This window comes from Alternaria ethzedia (genome assembly GCF_023757985.1).
Source record: "Alternaria ethzedia strain BMP 0044 chromosome Unknown scaffold_9, whole genome shotgun sequence".
NCBI classification, from domain to species: Eukaryota; Fungi; Ascomycota; class Dothideomycetes; order Pleosporales; family Pleosporaceae; genus Alternaria; species Alternaria ethzedia.
In genome coordinates this window covers 259,005-281,845 of record NW_026056202.1, presented here as the reverse complement: position 1 = coordinate 281,845, position 22,841 = coordinate 259,005, and the positions used below count along the sequence as shown (strand labels likewise).

At 52.3% G+C, this 22,841-nt stretch overlaps 9 protein-coding genes across 9 annotated transcripts; 5 read left to right on the top strand and 4 right to left on the bottom strand.

The window, feature by feature from the left end:
- Window positions 1-691: 691 nt before the first annotated feature.
- On the bottom strand, window positions 692-1,609 carry J4E87_004668 (uncharacterized protein; the record flags this gene model as incomplete). Its single annotated transcript, XM_049376287.1, has 2 exons — window positions 692-770; window positions 1,077-1,609. 2 exons carry the CDS (start codon window positions 1,607-1,609, stop codon window positions 692-694), a joined length of 612 nt encoding a protein of 203 aa, XP_049233798.1.
- A 400-nt stretch (window positions 1,610-2,009) lies between these two features.
- Window positions 2,010-3,409, top strand: J4E87_004667 (uncharacterized protein; the record flags this gene model as incomplete). Its single annotated transcript, XM_049376286.1, has 4 exons — window positions 2,010-2,302; window positions 2,351-3,121; window positions 3,169-3,268; window positions 3,332-3,409. 4 exons carry the CDS (start codon window positions 2,010-2,012, stop codon window positions 3,407-3,409), a joined length of 1,242 nt encoding a protein of 413 aa, XP_049233797.1.
- A 1,059-nt stretch (window positions 3,410-4,468) lies between these two features.
- On the top strand, window positions 4,469-5,761 carry J4E87_004666 (uncharacterized protein; the record flags this gene model as incomplete). Its single annotated transcript, XM_049376285.1, has 3 exons — window positions 4,469-4,589; window positions 4,646-4,827; window positions 4,877-5,761. The coding sequence occupies 3 exons, from the start codon at window positions 4,469-4,471 to the stop codon at window positions 5,759-5,761; spliced, it is 1,188 nt and encodes a 395-aa protein (XP_049233796.1).
- Window positions 5,762-8,297: 2,536 nt separating this feature from the next.
- Window positions 8,298-9,356, top strand: J4E87_004665 (uncharacterized protein; the record flags this gene model as incomplete). Its single annotated transcript, XM_049376284.1, has 1 exon — window positions 8,298-9,356. The coding sequence occupies one exon, from the start codon at window positions 8,298-8,300 to the stop codon at window positions 9,354-9,356; it is 1,059 nt and encodes a 352-aa protein (XP_049233795.1).
- Window positions 9,357-9,597: 241 nt separating this feature from the next.
- On the bottom strand, window positions 9,598-11,304 carry J4E87_004664 (uncharacterized protein; the record flags this gene model as incomplete). The annotated part of the gene is made up of 1 exon (XM_049376283.1): window positions 9,598-11,304. The coding sequence occupies one exon, from the start codon at window positions 11,302-11,304 to the stop codon at window positions 9,598-9,600; it is 1,707 nt and encodes a 568-aa protein (XP_049233794.1).
- A 462-nt stretch (window positions 11,305-11,766) lies between these two features.
- On the bottom strand, window positions 11,767-12,732 carry J4E87_004663 (uncharacterized protein; the record flags this gene model as incomplete). Its single annotated transcript, XM_049376282.1, is given in 3 exon segments — window positions 11,767-11,772; window positions 11,821-12,710; window positions 12,729-12,732. The coding sequence occupies 3 exon segments, from the start codon at window positions 12,730-12,732 to the stop codon at window positions 11,767-11,769; spliced, it is 900 nt and encodes a 299-aa protein (XP_049233793.1).
- Window positions 12,733-13,158: 426 nt separating this feature from the next.
- J4E87_004662 (uncharacterized protein) lies at window positions 13,159-14,168 on the bottom strand (the record flags this gene model as incomplete). Its single annotated transcript, XM_049376281.1, has 2 exons — window positions 13,159-14,052; window positions 14,103-14,168. The coding sequence occupies 2 exons, from the start codon at window positions 14,166-14,168 to the stop codon at window positions 13,159-13,161; spliced, it is 960 nt and encodes a 319-aa protein (XP_049233792.1).
- Window positions 14,169-14,805: 637 nt separating this feature from the next.
- Window positions 14,806-15,452, top strand: J4E87_004661 (uncharacterized protein; the record flags this gene model as incomplete). The annotated part of the gene is made up of 2 exons (XM_049376280.1): window positions 14,806-15,328; window positions 15,382-15,452. 2 exons carry the CDS (start codon window positions 14,806-14,808, stop codon window positions 15,450-15,452), a joined length of 594 nt encoding a protein of 197 aa, XP_049233791.1.
- Window positions 15,453-19,274: 3,822 nt separating this feature from the next.
- On the top strand, window positions 19,275-20,036 carry J4E87_004660 (uncharacterized protein; the record flags this gene model as incomplete). Its single annotated transcript, XM_049376279.1, has 1 exon — window positions 19,275-20,036. One exon carries the CDS (start codon window positions 19,275-19,277, stop codon window positions 20,034-20,036), a length of 762 nt encoding a protein of 253 aa, XP_049233790.1.
- Between the last annotated feature and the right edge of the window lie 2,805 nt (window positions 20,037-22,841).

The window sequence follows — 22,841 nt, the reverse complement described above, 5'->3', positions numbered from 1 at the left end:
CTCCAAAACGATCGTCAAGGAGTACAAGGCCTTGGTCGGGGAAGATGGCCCCACCTTGTGGATCCATCAAGCATTTGCCGTCGCAGCATCCATCACCCTCTTGTTGGATGTACTACATCGCGAGATCAACGAGAATGAGTGTTCTGAGCATCGTGCACTTGTTGAAGAAGTCTTGGAGATCCTGCAGCGGCGCCCAGAGAGTATGATTGCGGTGAGAGGCGTCAGACTTCTCAAAGCTTTGCTTGCTCAGGCGTCGCACGAGACCTTGTCCCAAAGAAGAAGAAAGCGTAATCGTGACGGTACACCCGCTTCCAAATTCGACGTCTCGACCCTCGTTAGGAACTTCTATCAGACCAACAATGGCGACAGCCACCCTTCGCTACGTCCTGCAGCCACATCAGGATCTACTACCGACCAACCTCCTACATATGACTCGGAAGAGAGCAATCCCCTCGCCACCACGTTTGAACAGCCGCAATCTGCATTTTCTTTCTCGGCCTCAGGCTTCGTAGGTACCAATAGTTTTGATGATCTTCTGTACCTAGCGAATTACGATTTCGCGTTGGCGTAATTTCTCGTAGCTATCCCTTCCACCTGGTAGTATCCAGCGCAACGAAGCTCGATACAAGATGAAAATCGCATTTCACATCACTGGCGCGGTCGATTCGTACGTTTGCTGAGTCAATATGATTCATTCGATGATGGCTTCCATCAGTTGCTGCACCGCTTTCTCAACCCCCGGGAGATCCTCCAATATCGGCTGATGACCACTTTTCACAACATGCACCCAGCTTCTTCCTCCAACTAATGTACTGAGATCTTGCGACCGCTGCACTGGGCTGATCATATCCTTATCTCCTGCCACGAAAACTACAGGACATGTGATGTCCTGGTATTGCGGATCTTTGTGGCTACTATCCACGATAGCTTCACATGTTTGCGCATAGGCCTCGGGGTCTGCAGAGCTCACATCCAGCCTCACGGCTTCTCGAGATGCTGGGTCTACCTTCCGGTTTTGGCTGCGGATTCACTGTTAGCACGGTCTCGACATTCTTCTGGGCTCATCATGTGCGTACCTATCGCCGTAGAAGTTAGACTTGGCCGCTAGATCCGCTGCATGCTTGATGCCTTCTTTCCTCACCGCGGCCGCAAGATCGAGCATGCGCTGTCGAACAGCGGTGATGTGACCGGCCGCTCGACCAGGACCAAGGAGCAAGAGACCTGCAACAGACTGTGGATATCTTGCAGTATACTGCAGAGCAACAATGGCGCCGAGCGAATGTCCAGCGATAACGGCTTTGGACGGGGCTACAGTTTCCGACTTTGTCAGATGTGTGATAAGATCGTCCAAGTCGGAAACAAGCCCTTCAACTGAAAGTGCTTTCGTGACACCTGCTAGTGGCGTCTTCCCGAAACCAGGAAAGTCGACAAGAACAATGTTGTAGGCTTGGGGTAGGGAAGGTACGAGGGGCGAGAATGTTTCGGTAGAGCCTCCGAGCCCATGGAGACATACTAGAAGCGGACCAGAACCATCACCACCTTGCAGGTAATGTGTGTTTGTACCGGAGGTCGTCTTGTAGTGCGAGGAAGTGAGACTGCGAGCAATCATCGTGAGAGCGAGGGATTTCAGTCTTTAATCGTGAACAACGAAATCTTTACTCCTGTGACGAACGCGGCGTGTATATGGGCGTATGCATGGTATCTGCATGCGGTATAGCCAACCTCGTGAGGGTGCGGCTATTTCCGAAAGTGGTGGAGATGGATACTCGGCCGAGGTCCCGAGCCTGGCTGATAGGAGCCCGAGGTGGTATCAATGCATCCACACCAAGATGCACAGCTCGGAATGTCGCCATACAAGCATTCTCGGGGTTGGTTAGTCAGGCGTTTGTACTCGAGCTAGACTTCATAGGTCATATACTCAACGATGATCTCGAGATTATTGCCGTGTCTCTCTACATACGTATCGTAGAGCCTTGTCAACCCCATCTTCTGCCCAACTAGTCAACACCATGGTCGTTACAGCAGTCATAACCGAAGAGACCAACTGTCTGCGTCTCAAAGCAGAGAAGCCCATTCTCGATCTCCCACATGCCGATACGACTACCGGACGCGTCGTGCCCATCAAGCACGCGGAAGGTAGCCAGGTAGACTTTGGCGCCGAGATCTACGGCATCGATTTGAACAATTTCACGGATGCAGACTTTGAGTTCGTTTCCGATGCGTTACACAAGTGGAAACTGTTGGTGTTCAAGGAGCAGCCGCAGATGCTGAAGCCGCAGCAGCAGTATCTTCTCACTGCGAAGTAGGTCATCAGACTCCGCCATACTCGCCTGATCTGACTTAATACCAGCTTCGACCGCGAAGAAACAACCGGTGGCTTCGCTCACGGTCACGACCCTTTTCTCACCCACCACAACGGCGTCGACTTCTACGGCATTCCTAAGCGTCCAGCAATCCCGGTGCAGCCACAAGTCCATATCCTTGGACGCGGGCCTGTCCCAGAAGGGCACTTTGGCTTCCCACCGGGCTTCGAAGTCCAAGGTATTGACCACGAAGAGTTCCATCTTCCACCGCACATTCCAGCGGAAGAGCGCGAGGCCGGCGCCTCGCGGTTCTACCAATGGCATTTCGACGGATCTTTGTATGACATTCCTCCTCCGCGTGTGGGCTGTCTCTTGGCTGTTCGAACTCCCAAGGGTCCAGATGTGACTGTGCGATGGGAGGATGAGGCCGGAACGCAGATGAAGATGGCGCCGGGAGCTACGGCGATGGTCGCTGGCAGCCGTGCGCTGGCGCTACTCGATGAGGAGACACGGAACATCGTCCTGAACAGCAAGATAGAGTATGCGCCGCACGCCTTCGTCTGGATGTCCAAAGCGCACAGTACCCGGCTCGGCCATTCCCTCGAAACCGAAGGACTAGAGAAGTCGCTGGACGAGCTGCCGAAATGGGAGAAGAGTAAAGTCTGTGTGTACCCGATGGTATGGACGAATCCGAAGACTGGTGAGAAGTCGCTGCAAGTGCATGGTCAAGGCGCATTGAAGCTGCATCTCAAGAGCAGCCCGGGTGGGCCAGAGACGGTTGTTGAGGACTTGAGAGAGGTCAGGGCGTTCCTTGATAAGTAAGTATCGCATTCTCATTCTTCGTTCGGAAGCTGACTGTGAGCAGACTCATGCGACCGGCATTGCAGCCCGAGAACATATATGCGCACCCGCATCAGGAGCAGGATGTCATCTTGTGGTACAACCGCGCGCTATGGCACAGCATCGTAAGTTTTTCCTCTCATGATGAGGCGGAAATGCAACATTGGCTAATGCTGTCGTCCGTCTAGACTGAGTTTCCAAAGTCGTATGGGCCGCGTGTGATGCATCAGTGCAACATTGCGGCGAGCGATCATCCTTCGGGGTGAGGGGGCCATAGCACGTGTATGTAGATCCCAGACGAAGCTAGTGCTCGTATGAGAGCTGTATGACGAGGTAGCTGCAATAAAGTATCAAACAAAACGCGCAAGAGTTGTCGATGTCGGTTGTACGCCTGCCCAGGTGTGCTTGCGACAGCCCTGTATCGATGACGCGTGGCGAGTCATGTCCAATCACGTGGTCGTGCACATGCCCATCGAACCCTGGAATGAGGTTTCCCTGAATAGCATTGTTCGACACCTCATCACTGCCATTATTCTACTGCACAGCATGCGCCATTATGATTCTGCAACCATTTCCCGCAGGTTCCACCAAACCACCCCAAAACCGCTGTAGCGCGGTCTGACACCAAAGATCACGGCAACGAGCTCGACGCGTCGCAAATGTGCTCGGCTCTATCTGACATGACGCGAACACCACATGCAATAATCGCGAGAGCAGCTGACTGCATCTCGCATCTCGCGTTGCAGTGACTGCGGTTATCAGCCGTGCAGTGAGAGTGCGCCGCCCGGTCAGCGATTGCTATCTCACCACATCGTAGTCGGATGCGAATATGCGCTCACTGCTTTCGACTGACCTGGCTATCCAGCCACCGCGCTCACACAACTCACAGATTACGAAGTCGGCCGAGCGCAGCAGCTTCCATGAGTTGACTCTCGGCCGGGACTTGGATGCTGATAAGATAACGTCCATGGATCTTAGCGAAGGGCGCCTGCCAGGAAAACATTCCCCGCACGTTCGGTAGATTCATCGCTATAGTATCAAGCGCAGCTGAGATAGGGTCTTTGATAACGACCGAGTGCTTAGATGGGAATGCGGGGATGGCCGTTGAGTAAGAGTGGGTGGATGAACATGGTCTCGACTTTGAGCATATATGTGGCGTGGGGATTATAGATCAAGGCTGGCTGATGGTGTAGACACTTATGACATCGGGCTTTACGTTCTCACCACTCGAACTTTCGCTTCTTCTGTTCAAAACTCACCGCAAGAGACCACCGCCTAGAAGGAAGATTGCCGGTCATCATTTTCCTCGACATCGGCGAAGAATCATGGCACCAGGTATCCTGGCCCCTGAGCCCGCCTTCACGGTGAAGGAGATGGAGAAGACTGCCAAAGAGAAGCATAACTTTGGAGCGGTGATCGATGACCTCAATCTCGACAACATCAGTGGTAAGCACACTGGCGGCACGGCAATGGCAATGCGATTAGCTAACATTGTGTTGTAGACTCCGACGTCAAAGCGCTCTCAAACGCGATCTGGACACACAAGCTTGTTGTTGTTAAGGGTCAGCAGAACCTCGCGCCCATCAAGCAATGGGAGCTTGTCACACGCTTCGATCCCAAAGCACCACATGTGCATTCCCATGGCGATGTGAAGACCTTCCACAAACAGGGTGGCCTACTATCGGTAAGAGTCACCTCTAACCAAGTGGACTGCCGCGCTAACGCGAGTCCAGAGAGGACGCGATGTTGTCGGTATACCCGGTGCAGAGAATGTCCGTCTGATCGGCAAAGGCTACCAAGGATCAGACCACTACGGGCTTAAAGACGCAACGATCAAGAAAGAAGTCGCACACGCATGGCACGACAAACCGCTTCCAGAAGAAGAGTACGCGCAAGGCCACACACGCTTCCAACGCTGGCATATCGATGCACCGCTGTACGCCCGCGACCCAGCCTGGTTCACCACCCTCCGCTGCATCAAGCGACCCACATCTCCAGAAATGACCATACACTGGGACGACGGCAGTGGCATGACCATGAAGACTGAACCCGGTCTGACCGCCTTCTTCAGCAACGTCCAGACATACGACATGATGACAGAGCAAGAGAAGAAGACTGCCGACCACTCATGGGTCGAGTATGCACCCCACCCTTACCAATGGATGGGTGACTGCAAAGGCCAGTCCCACGGTCTAGGCCTAGTGAGTCAAGGCAAAGAGAAGTCAACCGAAGATCTTGGGCCCTACGACGAAAAAGATATCAAGCGCTACCCCATGGTCTGGGTGAACCCCGTGACAGGCGAGCGCGCTTTCATGGTCCACGGCATCTGCGTCCGGCGCGCATTCGTTCGGTCGAGCGAAGACGAGGAACCCACTATCATCGATGACGTTGCGGAGATAAGGGCGTGGTTGAAACCCATCCAAGAACGCGTACTCAAACCGGAATACATCATGTTGCCGAAGGTAGAGGAAGGAGATATCATCATGTGGGCCAACTACCAGATGTTTCATACTGCCGTGGACTACCCGGATCAATGGGGTGCGAGGACGATGCATCAAGCGAACATTGGGGCGAGCAGTGGGCCGGTTGGACCTGTGGCTATTCCTGGTGTTGCGTAGGTGAAGGGAGCAGTATGGAATGGTAGCATGAGATTGCGGTATGAGAATACGATGCTTTCTTAGCCGTCTATTAACAGTTCCACTCCCGAATGTAGGATGCATAAGTGAGTATCGCGTCGACTGCGGCTAACAACATCCATCATGTCGTCTCCTGGCCTATTGATCCACTCATCCTGGGGTTGCACTACACACACGTAGTTCCAAATGTGTTATCAGCGGTCTATTTCCACCATTGCCCGAGAGTCGCTTCACTAGCTTCCGTGTATTCCACATTGAACGTTCAGGATCGATCGGGTAGGTAGGCGAGGCCGGGCTGTGACACGAGCAGATTTACATGCTCGATAAAGATTTGGGCCGGTAAACGAACGAGGTCGAGTTGATCCGCTGTCGAACTATTAACATGCTGTTCATACCATAAGACAAAACCTTGAGACCTACTACGTGCGTCCTGGTCCGAATCTACGCAACGCCTACGCCTGATCAGGTGCCAGATGACGAAGATAGATGGAGGGCATCCAGTGACGAGGGTGACAAGTGCAATGATAGCTTCGTTGGAGAGTTTGAACATGCTGTTTGATTTGCCGCAAAAGATCCGATAATTTCGATGTTCTGGCAGACGGCTGAGGTACCTTGGTGATGATAGGGAGGGCGAGCTGGCAAATATGTTGCAAGAGATGCAGTAGACTGGGATGAGAATCACGAAGGTTTCAGTGACCGGAGAACCCTCTTTGACTTGTGCTGATACTACTTAAGGACAATCGCGCATAAATAGATGTGATCGAAGAGACAACGTTAAAGACTCGGCCCTCCAGATGCATATATATATGTATTGATAAATACGCGGTTTGCTGAAATCGCGTAATAGCACGCCGGCAACTGCTAGGGTAGGCGTTGAGCTGATGCTTGGCTCTGCATGAGTTGACAGGGAATGGCACTTTGTGGCACATCAGGGTTGGGGGTTGAAGGCTTACAGGCGAACATACATACTTCATCGAGCCTAGTACCCGACTCACAGGCGAACGTACATACTCCATCGAGCCTAGCACCCGACTCACCGGCGAACATACATCATCGAGTCTCAATCTCGGCCAATAGGCGAACATAGTGTCCGCAGCTCCAAAATACCTGTCACAGTACACTCACCCGGTTACAACGATCGCGACTACATCACCGTCGAGACCATGCCCAGGAAGGACAACGCGTACTCAGCCCGTATCTCCTCTCAAGTTTGGGAGGATCGAAAGCCCGAAATTCTGATCTTGTACAAGGAAAAAATGCTCTGTAAGGTGGTGGGTAGGGGTGTTCAAATCCATACACCATCGCCTCTCCGCGGGAGTCATAGAAAACCATGACAACGCAGGTCTCCGTAGACTTCTTGATCCGCGCTTGCAGCTCGATTGTATCGCCAACAGTTAGGTTATATATCCAGGTAAATCAATGCCATTGTATAGCGGCACGAGACCCGTGGAGACTGATGATTTCAAAGTTTGTGCGACATGATACTTGAGGTTCGTGGATGGGCGACACATCTCGTACGTGAGAATTTCTTTTCGCATGATTCGTTCGAAATGTGGAAGGTGTGGTTGGCTCGTCGTCTCTGAGTTGGTGGTACTGAACGGTTGTGGGGAGTCGTTGGTTTGCGCAAGTAGTAGTTTGGTACCGCCAATACCCATCCCCGCAACTTCATAGTCGAAGATAAGCAACCAAACTCCAACCTAGCGCACACATCTATGAGTCAAAGCCAAAACATATATAAACATGCCGTCCACCTCTCTTCTTTCCTCAGAATTCCCAAGAACAAAGAAAGAAAGAAAGAAAGCTAACTATTAACAATAGAAACAGAATCAAAATGGGTAAAACAGCAGAAGAGAAGAACTGGAAAGGAAGAAATACAGATATGGTAGAAGTAAGTAACAAGAGTAACAAGAAGAAGAAATTGAATACTAAATACAATGATAAACAGATACCAGAATATCTGAAGACAGGAAAGGGGAAACCAGAAGTAAGCAAGACAAGTGAAACAAAAATGCTAACTATTATATATGATAGCAGAGACGAGATAGAAGAAGAGAAAGTAGTAAAGGAGGAAGAAGAGAAGAAAGAAAGTAGAATGAAGAAAGTTGTGAAGTTAATCAAGAAGAATGTTTGTATAGGATAGATGTAGTAGGTAGAGAAGGCAAAGAAGAAGGATAGAAAGAGGGGGATGATGCACAGTTACCCCTCTCTCCCTACCCCCACCATCACTATCACATATACATACCTCTTAACTTCCCTCCGTTCCGTGACATGACCAAAAAAACAGCAAAAATAAGGTACTGGACGCTGTGGGAATTGAACAACAAACTGAACAGGCCTAGAGCCTAAATTAGACCAGCGATGTGCAAATTTGGAGGCGTAAAATCAATGTAGGCTCTAGGCCCGGGGGTGTTCAGCTTTTCCCTGGATTGGGGTGCATCCACGGCGCGGAAGCGGCCCGCTATGACATGTGAACTTCTCTCGCGACTCCACGTTAACTCTCCACCACCAAACCTCCACCATGCCGCGCCGCAGCCAGACACCCGAAGCCTCCACCGCGCAATTACCAACACAGTCGCGGCCTCATCCCGATTCCGACGCTCGTGAACCGCGCACCCACAAGAAACATCATCGCACGCATCGCTCGCACCGTTCCCGCTCCCCCCGTCGCGACGAAGACACCCACCGCCACAAGCGGCACCGCTCACGCTCACCCGCCGCACCACGACCCATAGACCTACCCTACAAAGCAAGGCCTTTATCAAAGCGCCACTACGAAGACTACAAACCGCTCTTCCAATCCTACCTCGACATCCAGAAAAACATCCAACTCGACAGTCTCGACGAGCGGGAGATAAAAGGCCGATGGAAGAGCTTCGTCAGTCGCTGGAACGGCGGGGAGCTAGCAAGGAGCTGGTATGATCCGTCGATGTTGAAGACGGCGAAGGAGACGGTGCAGACGTATCGTGGGATTTCTCCTGGGGTGTCTAGGAGGAGGGCGTCGCCTAGCTACGAACGAAAGCAGGGAGAGGAGGAGGTCTCAGATGCAAGCGACGACGACTTCGGTCCCGCGCCGCCTACAAACCTCCCCCGCCACACCGGCCACGGTCCCACAATCCCCAACATGGACGACCTAACCCTCCGCAACGAACTCGTCTCTGAAGACCGCGCGCATGGCCAATCAAACTACCTAGACTCCATCCGCCACGCCCGCAAAACCGATCGCAAAACGCAGAAAGAAGCTCTAGATGACCTCGTCCCCCGCGCAGACCCCAACAGCCGCGAACGCCAACTCGAAAAGAAACGCGAAGTAACCTCTACTTTAAACTCCTTCCGCGACGCCAAAGAAGCCGGGGAGGTAGACGTCGCCGAATCAGATCTCATGGGCGACGACGGGATAGACGTGTATAAGAAGAAGAAGAAGGAGCAAGAGCGGCAGAAGAACGAGAGGGAGATACGGAGGGAGGAGATTGCGAGGGCGAGGGAGGCGGAGAGGAATGAGAGGTTGAGTGAGAGGAGGGAGAAGGAGGCGGGGACTATGGAGTTTTTGAAGAGGATTGCTGCGGAGAGGTTTGGGTAGTTGTGCGATAGGAGGGGAAGGGTGGGTTAGGATGGAAGGATTATGTTTTCATGGGAAGATGATTTGAGAGTTGATAGCTCAATTGACTGGTCGCCAGTCTGGTGTGATTGAGTGTAATATACAAATAGTAGACCCTCCGAATAGGTCGACTCCACAACATGCTCAAACACATTCGTCCCATCATCACATACCCATACTCCTGAGCTCACTCTAATTCTTAATCACCCAAACCCAAGCACCCTCAAGCCGATGCCCTAGCACCACTCCTGGGCTTCTTCCTATCATGATCTACAATGCCTCTCTTCCGATGATTCTGCGCCGTCTTCCACCGAACGTACAGCATGATCATGTCTTTTAGCCCAACAAACATACATCCACCGACAACACTCCTGCCCCAGCGCGTCTGTAGAAACCCTGTTGGCTTGCCCACACCACCTGCCTTGCCACCCGTGTTGATCCAGCCACCGAGCCAAGATGTTGCCGGTGCGCCTGTAGGAGGTGTTACCCATGAGCTGGGTAGACTGAGTCTGAGGATCTCGCCCATGGCGGCGGCTATAGTTGGGAAGATGAGAGCACCGAGGATCGTGTCTGCGAGGGAGGTGGTGGAGAAAGTTACGCCGCGTTCGCGTCGAACACGTCGGGGTCGGGGTGCGGCAGGTTGCATGGGAATGTTGGGTGGAGGTGCTGCGTGTTGCTGGTGTTCGACGTCGACGAGATCAGGCATCTCGGCGTCGTCTTGATCGTCTTGCGGTGGCGCGTCGATGGGTCCTGCTGGGCCTCGCGCGACGGGTACGGGAGGATGTTCGTGCGCGTCGTCGTCATCGTCGTCGTTGTCGGCTTCGCCGTTGTTATTCCAGTCTGCGAAGATGTCGAAGTCGAGTTCTATCTCTACTTCTTCAATCACATCCTCGTCACCTCCGTGGTCGTGGTCATGGTCGTGGTCATGTTGTACCTGAGCATCTGTGGCTACGTCCTCGCCAGCACGGGGCTGGATCTCCTTCAGCCACTGCTGCTCTCGTGGTAACCACACACGCTCGTAATATGCGTTGTAGAACCCTCGAAGATATGGTAGTGCGGCAAATGTGAACGCGGCGCTCGGTGGCCATTGTAGTTGTAGCATATCATCGCCTGGTTGTCCGGAGCTAACGAAGAAGATGAGCGGAAGGAAGGGTAGGAAGGAGTCTGCGAATGAAGTTCGACTTGCGACCAAAACTGTCGGAATCAACGGCAACCCAAGATCTAACCTCCAGTGCTGCCTCAGATGCTCCAGCCACTGCAATGTCACCGAGTTGACCGACCGACTCGGGGTCTCGTAGAGCGGGCCGAGAATTTGCAGCGCATCTTGCGTGCCGAATATCTGGTATATCGTTGCCGTCCCGGATAGCGTCAGTGTCGAGTAGAGCGCTGTGCCTGTGACGAGCGCGAAGCCCGGAAGCAGGAGGTTACCCGTAAGCTTCTCAACGCCCCGAACCATGTCCACCACGTAGCTCCTCGGTCGCTCTATTCTGATCTCGCTCTTGCACTGAGGGCATAATATCTGCCCTGCTGCTTTACCAGCCCGTCGCCGTGAGCTGGGCGCCTCCATATCCGCTATCCAGTCTAGCAAGCACCGCTCGTGCGCCACTAGTGAGCAGGCGCAAGGCGACCTCCACTCCGATGTCGTTTCGTCGTCTTCCGTCTCGTCGTTGAAGCAGATCCAGCATCTTCGCGGTTCGTCGTCTTCGTCTAATTGTGGCGCGGTGGTCTGTGTGGGTACCTCGGTCTGTTCTTGCGGCGTAGAAGAGGCTGACTGCGTGGATGGCGTATTGAGTAGCAACGTCTGCGAATCTACCGATTGCCCAGAGAAGCTGTTCGTCCGTTCTGTTTGCTCCTGCTGTGAGGACGATGATTCGGCAGGAGGTGAGGGTCTATGTTGCGACGCGGGGCGCTGAGGCGGAAGCGACGCCATGACGGCTGATAGTGTGCGAGGAGGATCGGAAAGGCGCGTGATCGGTCGAACAGGAAGGATAAAGATTGTGGCTCTGGTCTCTGGAAAATTTGACACGATACAGCGAGTGCAGTCAGGTTGTCGCGAGAACGGGTGCGAGGGTTGAACTGCGGCTCGGTGTTTGTTGATTAGAGTTGCCGAAAGATCTACAAGACGTCACTAACTCCCTGTCACCTGTAGCGTGCCAAGTCTAAGCACGTGCATACCAACTTCATCTTCCCTCCATCATGCCGTAAGAAGCCTACATCAGTATGAAAAGCGACATTCAACCACATACCAAGGCAATGTAGACTTCTTGAGGTAAGTGTTTCATTCTTACAAAACAGAAGTGCAGTACAAAATCATCCACCATCTCATCCTATCTCCCTCCGGAGCCTTCTCGGTTCCCTACACAGCCACATATCCTACACCATCTCATCACCCCTAGAACTATACATGTCAGCAAGCATCATTAGATCGAAATACAACAATACTTACAGGCGGATACATCCCCCTCAGATGAGGCGGCGGAACCGGTCCCCAGACCCACGTCGGCGCCTGGCCCGGTTGAGGTACTCCCAAGTACTGCGGCACATGACCTCCTGGTAGACCTTGAGGCACTACGTCCCCGCCCATCGCAAACCCATAAGGGTGCGGGGCGACGACATTACCAGCCACTTGGCTGTTTTGACGTCGATGACCCTGATGTGGGCGCCCGGGTCCACTGTTCTGGCGCCGATGGCGAGACATGCGCTTGGTAAGCTTTTTCAGCTCCTTCAGCTGGCCGTTGACGAGATGGCGGTGCTTGAGCGTGTTGGGTGAGTCGGTAAAGGATGGGTCCGCAACATCTGGGATGTTTGGATCTTGGTTGGAGCCGTTTTCGTGGAATGGCGAGCCCACTTCTTGCATTTCGTGTGGGTCGTGGGCGGAGCGGGTTTCGAATGGCTCTGCGACCGCTGGAGAAGCGTGGAGAGCTGGTGCTGGTGAGTTGTCTTGCGGGGCTGTAGCGTTCTTTCGGGCACGCCTTGGTGGATCCAGACGCCAGTGTGATGTGATACTGTCGACGTCCGAGAGGCTTCGAAAGCTGTGGTATGAGCCGACCTCATCATCGTCCTCCTCTTGGTTTTGTCCTCCAGCCGCAGCATTCTCGTTCTCAGCGACCTTGACCCAGCCAGTCCCCTCTACGTACGCCAATTCGTATTGCGGAATAGCAGAATACGCACATACCTCCTGATCCACCTGATCGCCATCTGCCTTCAAACACTCTCCACAGTCGGCGCGGGGTTCTACGAGCACGCACTTGTTGTGAAACTCCAACGTTCCAGGGCAGTCGAGATGGCCGCAGTGGAGGTAATCGATCAAGTGCTCGCGGGGGCCGTCGTTGTGCACTACGAACCACATAATACACATGGTAGCGGTGTTGGAAGGATGAAAACGTGGGAGTAGGAGAAGCGATTGCTGGTTCGGGCTGGAAGCGGGCCAAAATGGTTGTTGCAAGATGATTGCGTTCAAGGTCAAGTGAGGAGACAAGCTGTGTTGTTGACGGGGTGGTCAGGCGTAGCAACGGAGAGAATAGCTGCACGGACCAATTGTGTAGCGCGATGTCGCGGGCAGCAAACGGAGAGATCAAGGGAGGCGCGTCTGGCTGTTGCGTTTGCAGTAGTGGAATCGAACTTTCGAGATCAAGTTCTACTGGCGGCTACTAGATACGACTGCGCTGGCCGATGAAAAGTTGACAATGGGTAGTATATAGAAAAAACGTACGGATGGTTCAAGTCGGGATAAAGTGAAAGCAGTGATTACTCTAACATCTAACACATAGGATCGATAGTGGTATTACCATCCCTCAATCGTGAAGTCAAAAGCCCTGTCTCCCTTACCCTTCTCAATCGGTTTCACGTCGCTGTCATACAGCGTCCTCTCGAAATACGTCACCTTGCCTTCCTTGTCGCAGAGCACTACGATGTTCTTCTGGGTACCATAGCACCCACTCGTAGCGTCCACCGCCTTCACTTTGACCAAGTCGCCGATCTCATGCGCAGGCATCTTGTGCTCTTCAAGATGGTCCCTTCCGATAGCCGGTATAAAGATACTATGACGGAGCTGGTTGAGATACATGTCCCACTCCTCATTCTCTTTCTGTCGAGGCATGGTGTCCGTGGTCAGGATGTCAATGAGACGATTGATAAGCTGATCTCGAGATTCATTCGCGGCGACGGACTCCGCAATTGCGGTGCGCGTCCAGGTTTCTCCGTTTGTTACTTTGGGCCAGCTGCGGTCACTGTAGGCGGCGTTGCTGAGAGCTCGAGTTTCATTTGGTGTTTGCAGGAGATGGACCACACCGTGAACGTCTGGAGTGCGGTTGCTGACGATCGCCAGACCCTTTCCTTCTTCTTTGACGACATCCTGGATGAATCCATAGCAGAGCGAGAAACCTCCTACACCTTCAACACCATCCTCTTCGATCATTCGTTTCGCGAAACCTTCTGTGCTCTCCCCTTTCTTTGGGTCGATCTTCAGCCAAGCGTTTGGAATCAATCCTCTGCTTCGCGCTCCCTCAACAATGGTTTGGTCCTCTTCACGGTAGTTGGTCAATACTGCGATTCGGCCTTGACGAGTCACACCTAGCCAGGTGCCGTGAGCAGGGCGGTGGAGATCGTAGCCTCCTAAGACTTGCGAATCTGGAGATGGCCACCATGTTGCTTCTGCCGTTGGACGGTGAAGGTACTCCTGATCTGTGTCAGTTGTGGGAGAGAAACACTGAAGCCTAACAAACGTACGTCGCGATTGTTGAGTAGAATGAACGGGTAGTCTGGGTGCGCGGTCGTAAGTATAGCGATGCACATTTTGATGGATGTATTCTGGTTGTAAGAGAGTTTGTGAGTTGAAGTGTGACAACGCGGTGTTCTGTGGCGTTGAAGTTTCGGGGAACGACGGAATAAGCGCAAAGTTTACCGAAGTGCAGTGTGAGCGGTGTGAATGGATGCCAGCAAGTGCTTAAACGTTCAATTTTATACGTGGTTCCAACCGTACAGGATGTGTAGTGAGGTAGGAAGACACATGGCGAGATAAAGCTTCACCGGAGGCGGGATCTGATGTCCCTGTGACATAAGGAGTGCGACCTCGAGCCAGCGTCGGGATGGCGGCGTCACTTTACTTGACATTGACTTGTCGCACTTGCGTTAGCACGCAGTTCACTGCGAGGTACTCAACAGCTGTGTGAGCCGTCGTTTTCTAGAGACGTCGCACAGCATGACTGTTCCTGCAGTAGAGTGACACGGCGGAGATGGCCGAAAGCGATCATTCACGTGCCAACGGCAGAACCCCGGCCCATCTCGAGCTCGGATCCCTGCCAAACGTCACAGCCCCGGTTACACCTGCCTCTGCGTCAGCCCTATCTCTTGCACCAAACTTCGCAAGACCCAGGAATTGAGCGACAAGCTCCTCATATACTGCATACGTCTTCCAAGCAAGGAAACTATAATGGCAGCCAACTTCGCCCCATACCAAGACATTCCCGAATCGTCACGCGCGCTCTCTCCACCGCCCGTCCACTCGCCGAGGACATCTATCGACCGCACACGTAACATCACATCGCCCACCACACGCGCATACGAACAGCATGACTACTTTCAAGGTCAATCGCCTATATCGCCGCCCGCAGAACCCGATACAGAGCGCATAGCATGGGACCAGCCTTCGCGGAGCACAGGCTTCGGCCGTTCGCGCGAGGATGTAGACATGTTCACAACGTCTTTAGGCTGGCGACTGGACTATGAAGCGTGCCTGGCATACCTTCTACTACCGCCAGCGGGTGGTGTGTTACTGCTGGTTCTGGAGCACCAAAGCGACTATGTTCGGTTCCACGCCTGGCAAAGCAGCTTGCTGTTCGCTTTCGTCTTTGTGGTGCACATTATATTCAGCTGGTCGAGCTTCATCTCCTGGGTGCTGTTTATCGGAGATCTAGCGGGGATAGGGTGGTTGACTTGGAGGGCATATCTGGATGGTGGGTCCAAGGTGTGAAAGCTAGAATGGAGCCAGTCGCTAACATGTGGACAGCCGCAACACTCGATCGATACGAAGTACCCTTCTTTGGCCCGCTGGCCAGCTCGATACTCGATGACGAATAGGGTGGCATGTGGAGACGGAGGATAATGTCGATATGAGCAAGCATGGCGTTTACGGAGTTTCTGACAGCGACGATCTTCAGTCGGCTTGAAGTGAGATAGACTTTGACAATGCGATATTGTGTTCCTGACAGTCTAGCGATTGTCACCCTTGAAGATTATCGTCAATGCTCATCCGACAAGCCAAGAGGTCTCTGAAAGGTCGAGGCACTCGCTAAGCTTGCGACGCCGTATGCTAGAGCAGTGAACAACGTCAGCAACGGTGTAGCATGGACCGCACATCATTCCGCTGCCATGAATCTTTCGCGTTACAGATATCGCTCTGCGGAGAATGTCCCAAGATTCACTGCTTTCTCATCATTGCAGCCTAGACACCAACGAGTCTCCGTCCGTCACAACCACACCACAAGCGCCCCAAACGATGAATACAAGAACTTCCACCGCTACGACAGCGGCCGCAAGCTCCGGATCGAGAAGAAATGTTCATGTGAACGCAACAATAGTGTCGACATTCCCGCACTACACAAGGTGGCCGCCAAGAGTGTCGGCGCAGTGTTTGATTGATGTAGCACGGTATGTTGCGAACTCTCAAAGCTTCTCTTGCTTCGCCGGTCTAGTGGCTAACGTGCGGTTGTAACAGTTACTGGAATGATATCAGCAGCTCGATGCCCCGTCCTATATCCTTTACGCAAGAACAGATCGAAGCGCATATCCGTGACAGCGAAGGCTAGGAAGATGACCGAGAATGGTGAAATCAAAGCGAGGTCTTATCGTTCAGAATGGGTGGACGACGAACGAGTCGTATGAAACGCTTGTGAAGCATGATGGAGAGTACTGCGCCCAAGACTGATCGAAAAAGATTGAGATATTGGGGTATGATGTATTGATAGACGAAGGATAACACCTGTATAATGATTTCAAGCCCAAAGTGCGTCAAACTTGCAGACAAATGTACTTCGCCAAAAGCGGAGATTGATCCGAATAATAGCGCACATTTCTCAGTCGCACATAGTTACTCCAGACATGGAAGACGGCCAAGCTGACGGAGTTCCATCATTTGAAACTCGCTCACAGCACGGCGGCTGGAATAAAGCCTTCTGTGTGATATCATACAGAAACGCCAGAGAAAGGAAAAGGGTGCAAAACCGCTGATCGGTTGAGACATCAATTCGGCATCCTTCAATCGGATGGATACGCCGCTCACCAAACACCTTGTGACGATATCTGACTGACTCCGTAGTCCCCATATGGTCGGTGCATACATGGAGTATCCCGCGGTATGAGCGGCAAAGCATACGAATACTCAGTGTCAGACACGAGGGGCGATATAAAGCATGCGATGTAACGTCGTAATTGTAGATGCGCAGGTCCGTTATCACTGGAAGGGTTATCCGCGCGAAGTCCAATCGCGAGTTGAGAACGTATCGCGAGATCGAGAGTTCAGTTTGAACGCGCAAGACGGATACAACTATGCCTATTGAGCATACGCAGAAGGTGCGTTTACAGCAATTCAGGACGTTTTCGGCCACCTGGAGATCTGTTGCATCGTAATCGACAACCACGTCTGATCCGTCGCCACACAACGAAAGCAGCGAAAAGACGCGATCTCGTATCACACCCGAAACCTTGTACTTGAACTGTTCCAAAAGATATATCAAGCTCCTCCCTCGAAGTTCTGATGCTTTCCGTGGATCCAATGCCTGGATGCGATGGTGAGAGTACTGATTATAGTCGAAGATGATTGAACTTCCTGCTAAGCTTGCCTTGCCAGCCATGAATGTGATGTGGCGGGCCAGCGCGACTTCTTGAGTGATCCACGCACGATCCCAATAATCAGCGTGACAAAAGGGACGAAATCCATCCGCGTTGGCTTGTGCAATTCGTGCATCATGACGATCTTCATCTTCATCTGAAGAGCCAAGGGGCGCACATGTGTTTCCTACTGTAATCCCTGCTTTTCCCCTGCATCTTTTCAAGCTCTTTTGTGCAACGTCCACACACTCTCCCAGAATCTTCGAGGTCTCTAAAAAGGTAACGATCCACTCATGCATACCGAGCCACGCTACCACCTGGACAGCCCCTGCAAAGATGTCTCCCATCTGCTTAACCTGATGGTTTTTTTCAGTGGAGTTACTCTGATCTATGCAGATAGCATCTATCCAGAACCAATGAGATTGCCACTGCGGCTGCTGCCTTGCCTCTTCCAGGAAGTTGTAGAGATTCTTTCGAATCCGAAAACGCTGACCATTAACGAGAATCCATTGGAAGCTGTCGTCAGCGCCCCAAACGTAGGACAGGCAGAGGTAAGTGCTCGCCGTCGAAGCATGTCGCATTTGGCATTGGATGAAGCCATCCGATGACTTTGAAGCCTGTATGCGAACGAGACGGATAGAAGGCGCACAATAGTTGATGGGCGAGTGGATGAAGTCCGTCGGCGATTCGGTGGGAACTGTAGGACTCTGATTGGCGGGTGAGGATCGGGCCTCAGCATCTTCCATCGTAATGTGAAGGGATTGAAATTAAATGGTAAAGTGCTGCTACTACTGATCAACCAGAATATCATGGAGGACAGGAGCGTAATAAGAAAGAGAAATGTGCATTTGATCAGGCTGCCAACAGGTGGCTGCTCGTTGTAGGCTGAGGCATCACGTTGAGCGGGGCAGTGCAGGCTGCTGGAGGCCAATAACCACAACCTGCCCATTTTCCTTTCAGCCTCGTCCGTAACTGTTACGGCTCAACCTTCTTCTACATTTCGGGCGACTCTGGAATGCGAAAACCTGCGAAAATCGGTAGCTTCACAGTTGGCCGATGGTGCGATGTTTACCGGTTCCCAGCTGGTGGCAGGATGTCATAACGGTTCCAAGGTTTGTCCGAGGCAGCAGCATACGCGAAGCAGTTCGCGCAATGCATCGATAAGAGGCAAGAGCAGTCAACCCGTGTGTTTATACGTAGCTAAGGAGGTGAAGCGACAGAAGGAGAACGCTTCTAAAGCTACCTGAGCACCATGGACGGCTTCGACTCGGCCAGGAATCGGCAACCTCGGCAGCCGCTCCTGCTAACGCCGCCTACCTCCATGCCGAAATGCATAGGTAATCATTCATCTCGACCTTAGTCCTCAGGAAGTAAAATAGTTGCAGAGAATCCCCCGCTTTCCAAGTTGAAACGTTAACATTGCGTGCGCGGTAGGTATGCTGCAGCAGGTCAACGTACCCCCGAATACCGCCGAACAACAGGTGCAACGCCTGGTTCACGGAGGATTGTCCGCAATGTTCTCGAGGTCGCTTCTGCCTTACTATATGCGCTATCATGTACTGCTCACCCTTTGCTGTCTACCAATCCTCATGCCGACGAATGCCAAAACGTATAATCAAGAGGCAGTAGTGGCTAAAATCAGACTGCGTAACTCATGAAGATGCTGCGTGGTAGACTACCTAGTCTAGGATGGCCGGGCTCACTAAGCATCGGTCCGGCTACCAGAAATCTCAACGTTCACTAATCACCCACCGGGCCATGCTTAGATCCCGAGGTCGACTGATCAGTCTAGGTGTTTCAGCAGAGTGCGCCCGTAACTCTCAGCATCGGACGAACAAACTCTCCTTCTGGCCAAATTGCATCATTCGTATGGAACTTTTCCTCACCAGCACGAGCACGCCAGCAAGGACCAAGAGATTGTTAAGCATGCTCGGCCTCGGGGTTTATCACCTCTTCTATTTCAGGTCGGAGCCTACATAAGGAAGAGGTGTATCGTGTGGATCATAACATTACAGCTCTCTACCCAATTGCTACACATTCGACATCATCACAGCAGCCACCACAAACCAAACCATGTCTACATCCATTACCTATCTGATCACCGGAGCCAACCGCGGCATCGGCAAAGGCTTCACCCAAAGCCTGCTCCAACGCCCAAACACAACTGTGATTGCCGCAGTCCGAGACGTCGCCAAGTCCACCCCAACACTGGAGTCTTTGTCCAAGGCCTCGGGTTCTAAACTCGTCATCGTCAAACTCGACTCATCTGCCGAAGCAGACCCCAAGAATGCTGTCGCGCAGCTCATATCCGAGCACGGCATCACCTCTCTCGACATTGTGATTGCCAACGCCGGAATCGCGCACTCGGGAACAACCATCGCCAACACCTCATCCGAGGCACTCCGCGACCACTTTGCCGTCAACACCATCGGTCCTATCCTCCTCTTCCAGGCCGTCAAGCCACTTCTCCAAGCTAGCAAGTCCGGCAACCCCATCTTCCTTGCCATCTCCACGGTCATCGGCAGCATGGGCGCCCAGGCAGGTCTCGCTGGCTTCCCAGAGGTTTTCAGCCCGTACGGATCTAGCAAGGCCGCACTGAACTGGGCTGTGAACAGGATGCATTTCGAGGAGCCGTGGCTCACATCATACGTGACTCATCCCGGTTTGGTGGTGACAGATATGGGGAATACTATGGGTCCGCCTGAGGCGTTGAAGGCCGCGGGTGCTATTACTGTTGAGCAGAGTGTGGGCGGGGTTTTGAGCACGCTGGATAAGGCGGAGAGGTCGATCTCGGGAACGTTCCAGAATTGGGATGGGACGACGCTGCCGTGGTAGGGACTAGTTGGGACATAGAAAATAAACGAGTGTTTAACAGCGACGCTTCCAACTTGATAGTTGTATAGCACGAGAAGTTCAAACTATTCTGGTTGAGAACAAAGTCGCAATACAGACTGATGCAGCTTTGTACCTTGAGTTCTAACGACCCCGCATGGATCTGCATCTACTGAGTCGCGTGCTATCTCGATCAAAGAACTGAATTGGAACTCGATCCTACAGGTATCTCCTGTAGGTATCAAAGTAAGATGATGATGCCGACTCTTCTGCGGTGGACTCCACCACCAAGTTCGCGCTCTATCCTTGTTTATGAATTTTGGCGTTGGACGTGTATTAAGTTTTTCCATGTCAAACCCCACTTTATCGCACCTAAATCGAGACTCTCCTACTGCAACCATCTCGATACGGGTAAGGTTGTGGAATGCAGATCTGCAAAGGCGGCTGGGATAGATGGTAATCGACGGATCATCGTTCTGTGATGCCTGATGAACAAAACCTGGGGTATGCGACCATTCAGTTCCATCGCATCTTAGAAACTGACAAGGCTTTGATATGCATCTCCGCGACGGAAGAACGCCTTGATAATAGGGTAAGACCATGTATGCGAAAGGTTTTGAAGACTCGTCTTCCAATGGGCCGCGGGAAAGCTGTTGTCCGAGATGTAAGACATCATGGACGATGCGCATAGAACAGAGACAGAACGACCGTCCGCAGCAGTCTAGGGTCTGTCTCGCAAGTCGCGCTACTGAAGTGCTGTAATCGACTTGAACGTCTGATCCGTCGTCGCAAAGAGCGAGCAAGGAATATACGCGATCTCGTATATCGTGGCATCTCTTATAACCAAAATCACTCATCACATAGATTAGGCTTCGTTCGCTAGGTAGCCAATCTGCAGGGCGCGGCGGCACTATCCAGTGTGTCGCAATTCTGCTGCGTGCCTCACGATGTTCTCTCGTCCAATATTCTGTGTCCGTAGAGAGTAGTAAGCGGTAATCAACCTCTACGGTCTTGGCTAGTAGAGTGACCTTTTGAGCGAGTTGAACTTCCTGTGTGATCCAAGCACGGTTCCAGTAGGGAGCGTAGGCAAATTTGAGGCGCTGGTCAGCACGGTTAGGATTGACCGCAGTCGCCAATGGAGATGTCTGACCGATAAAGTATGCAGCTATTGAGTCTTTGTCTTCTCCAAACCACGATATAACTTCTTTGGCGTGGGAATAGATACGACCCATCTGTTGCACTTGATGGTTGCGCTCGCCGACGTTTGCTTGATCAATGCACATGGCGTCGATCCAGAGCCATTCTTTAAGCAACCGTTCGTTTTGCCTTGCTCTTCCTAGAAAACCGAAGAGATTGCTCCGTACTCTCATGATCTTGTCGTTGACCCCGATAGAGTGTTCGTCCCCTGGTTCACCCCAGACATAGGAGAGGCAGACATACGAGTCGTCGATGGACGCATGACGAATCTCGCACTGGATGTAACCCTCGTCGTTTCTTGTCGCAAAGACGCGGATTAGGCGAATCGATGCTTTGTCGTGGTCGAGCGGAGCGTATACAAATGTCTTGTCTGGAGGCTGCGGCTGCGATACGTCATCGGAGCTTGATTGGTCACGATTTTCCATCGTCGAACAGCTCGGCGTTGGATAGCCGTAAATGCACCAAGCGAAGAAGCTTGCGCGATCCTGACGTTTGGAGCCTGATTGAAATCGAACTATGCGATGTTGGAGCCTAGGCAGATGAACGACATAGCCCACGAGTGGGGCAGTGCAGAGCTAGGTAGCTGCACGTAAGCATCCCCTCGTCCAGTAATTCGTAGATGTAGTCGTTTTCTTGGCTCCGCGACGGTTTTGCGCCAGGCAAACATATAGTCTTATGTGGCCAAGTTGTGTGTTCGGTCGCGCAGTCAACGCTGCTGAACATGCCCGCAATCAGCCTTTCACGGATGCAGACATGACTCTACGAGCTCCGTATTCCCCATTCGCAAATGCAATATGATGTGAAGAGTGTGCACTTGATGATGTTGTCAAGTGGTCGACGTACAACAGTTAATTCTCATCGCTGGAAGAGTAGCCAAGAACCAATAGATGATATTGTTATTAGCTTAGTGTACCCGTGCGTGACGCGAACGACGCGAAGAGAGCAGCCGCATCGCAGGGCCGTCATGAGACGACGCCGATTTTGTCCCTACATCAGCTACACGGGCACATAGCCCGCTGCGATAGTCTCGATCAAGTTGGGCGAGTTTCACAAGGAAATCGAAAGAAAACCTCGCTTTATAGCTCTCTTTGTCGTTCGTCAATCGCAAGGAGCAGTCGTAGGGTCGCACGGTGAGCTCCGTGGATTCCAGCTCCCGGGAGCGTATCCTTCTACTCCATCGGCCAGCGAAACCGGGAACGTGAGCTACCTCGTCAAGCTTGACGAAAGTATACTCGTAGGACTCGCATATTCTGCCCAGATAGAGATGTATCGATAGTAGCTTACTTGAAGGCGATACTACCACGAAGCCTGGTAAATGGGATTGCTGTGTACCATCGCAACTTGGATAGCAATCACGATATGATTCGCTTGAGCACGAGGCGCGGAGAAAGTCTTCTGAAACAATAGGTAGCGTCATCGTTGCAAACGATGAGAGCCTATCGATCCAAGCCACATCGCTCGGATCTGGAGACTTCAGCTGTAGAATGAATGCAACCAGGTTGGTGGCGCACAAGCAGAACGACTTCTTGCAACACCTTAGGATATGTTTTGCCACTGCGATATCCGTAGCTTTGTAGTCGACCTGTAGATCTTTCCCTTCGCCGCACAGCG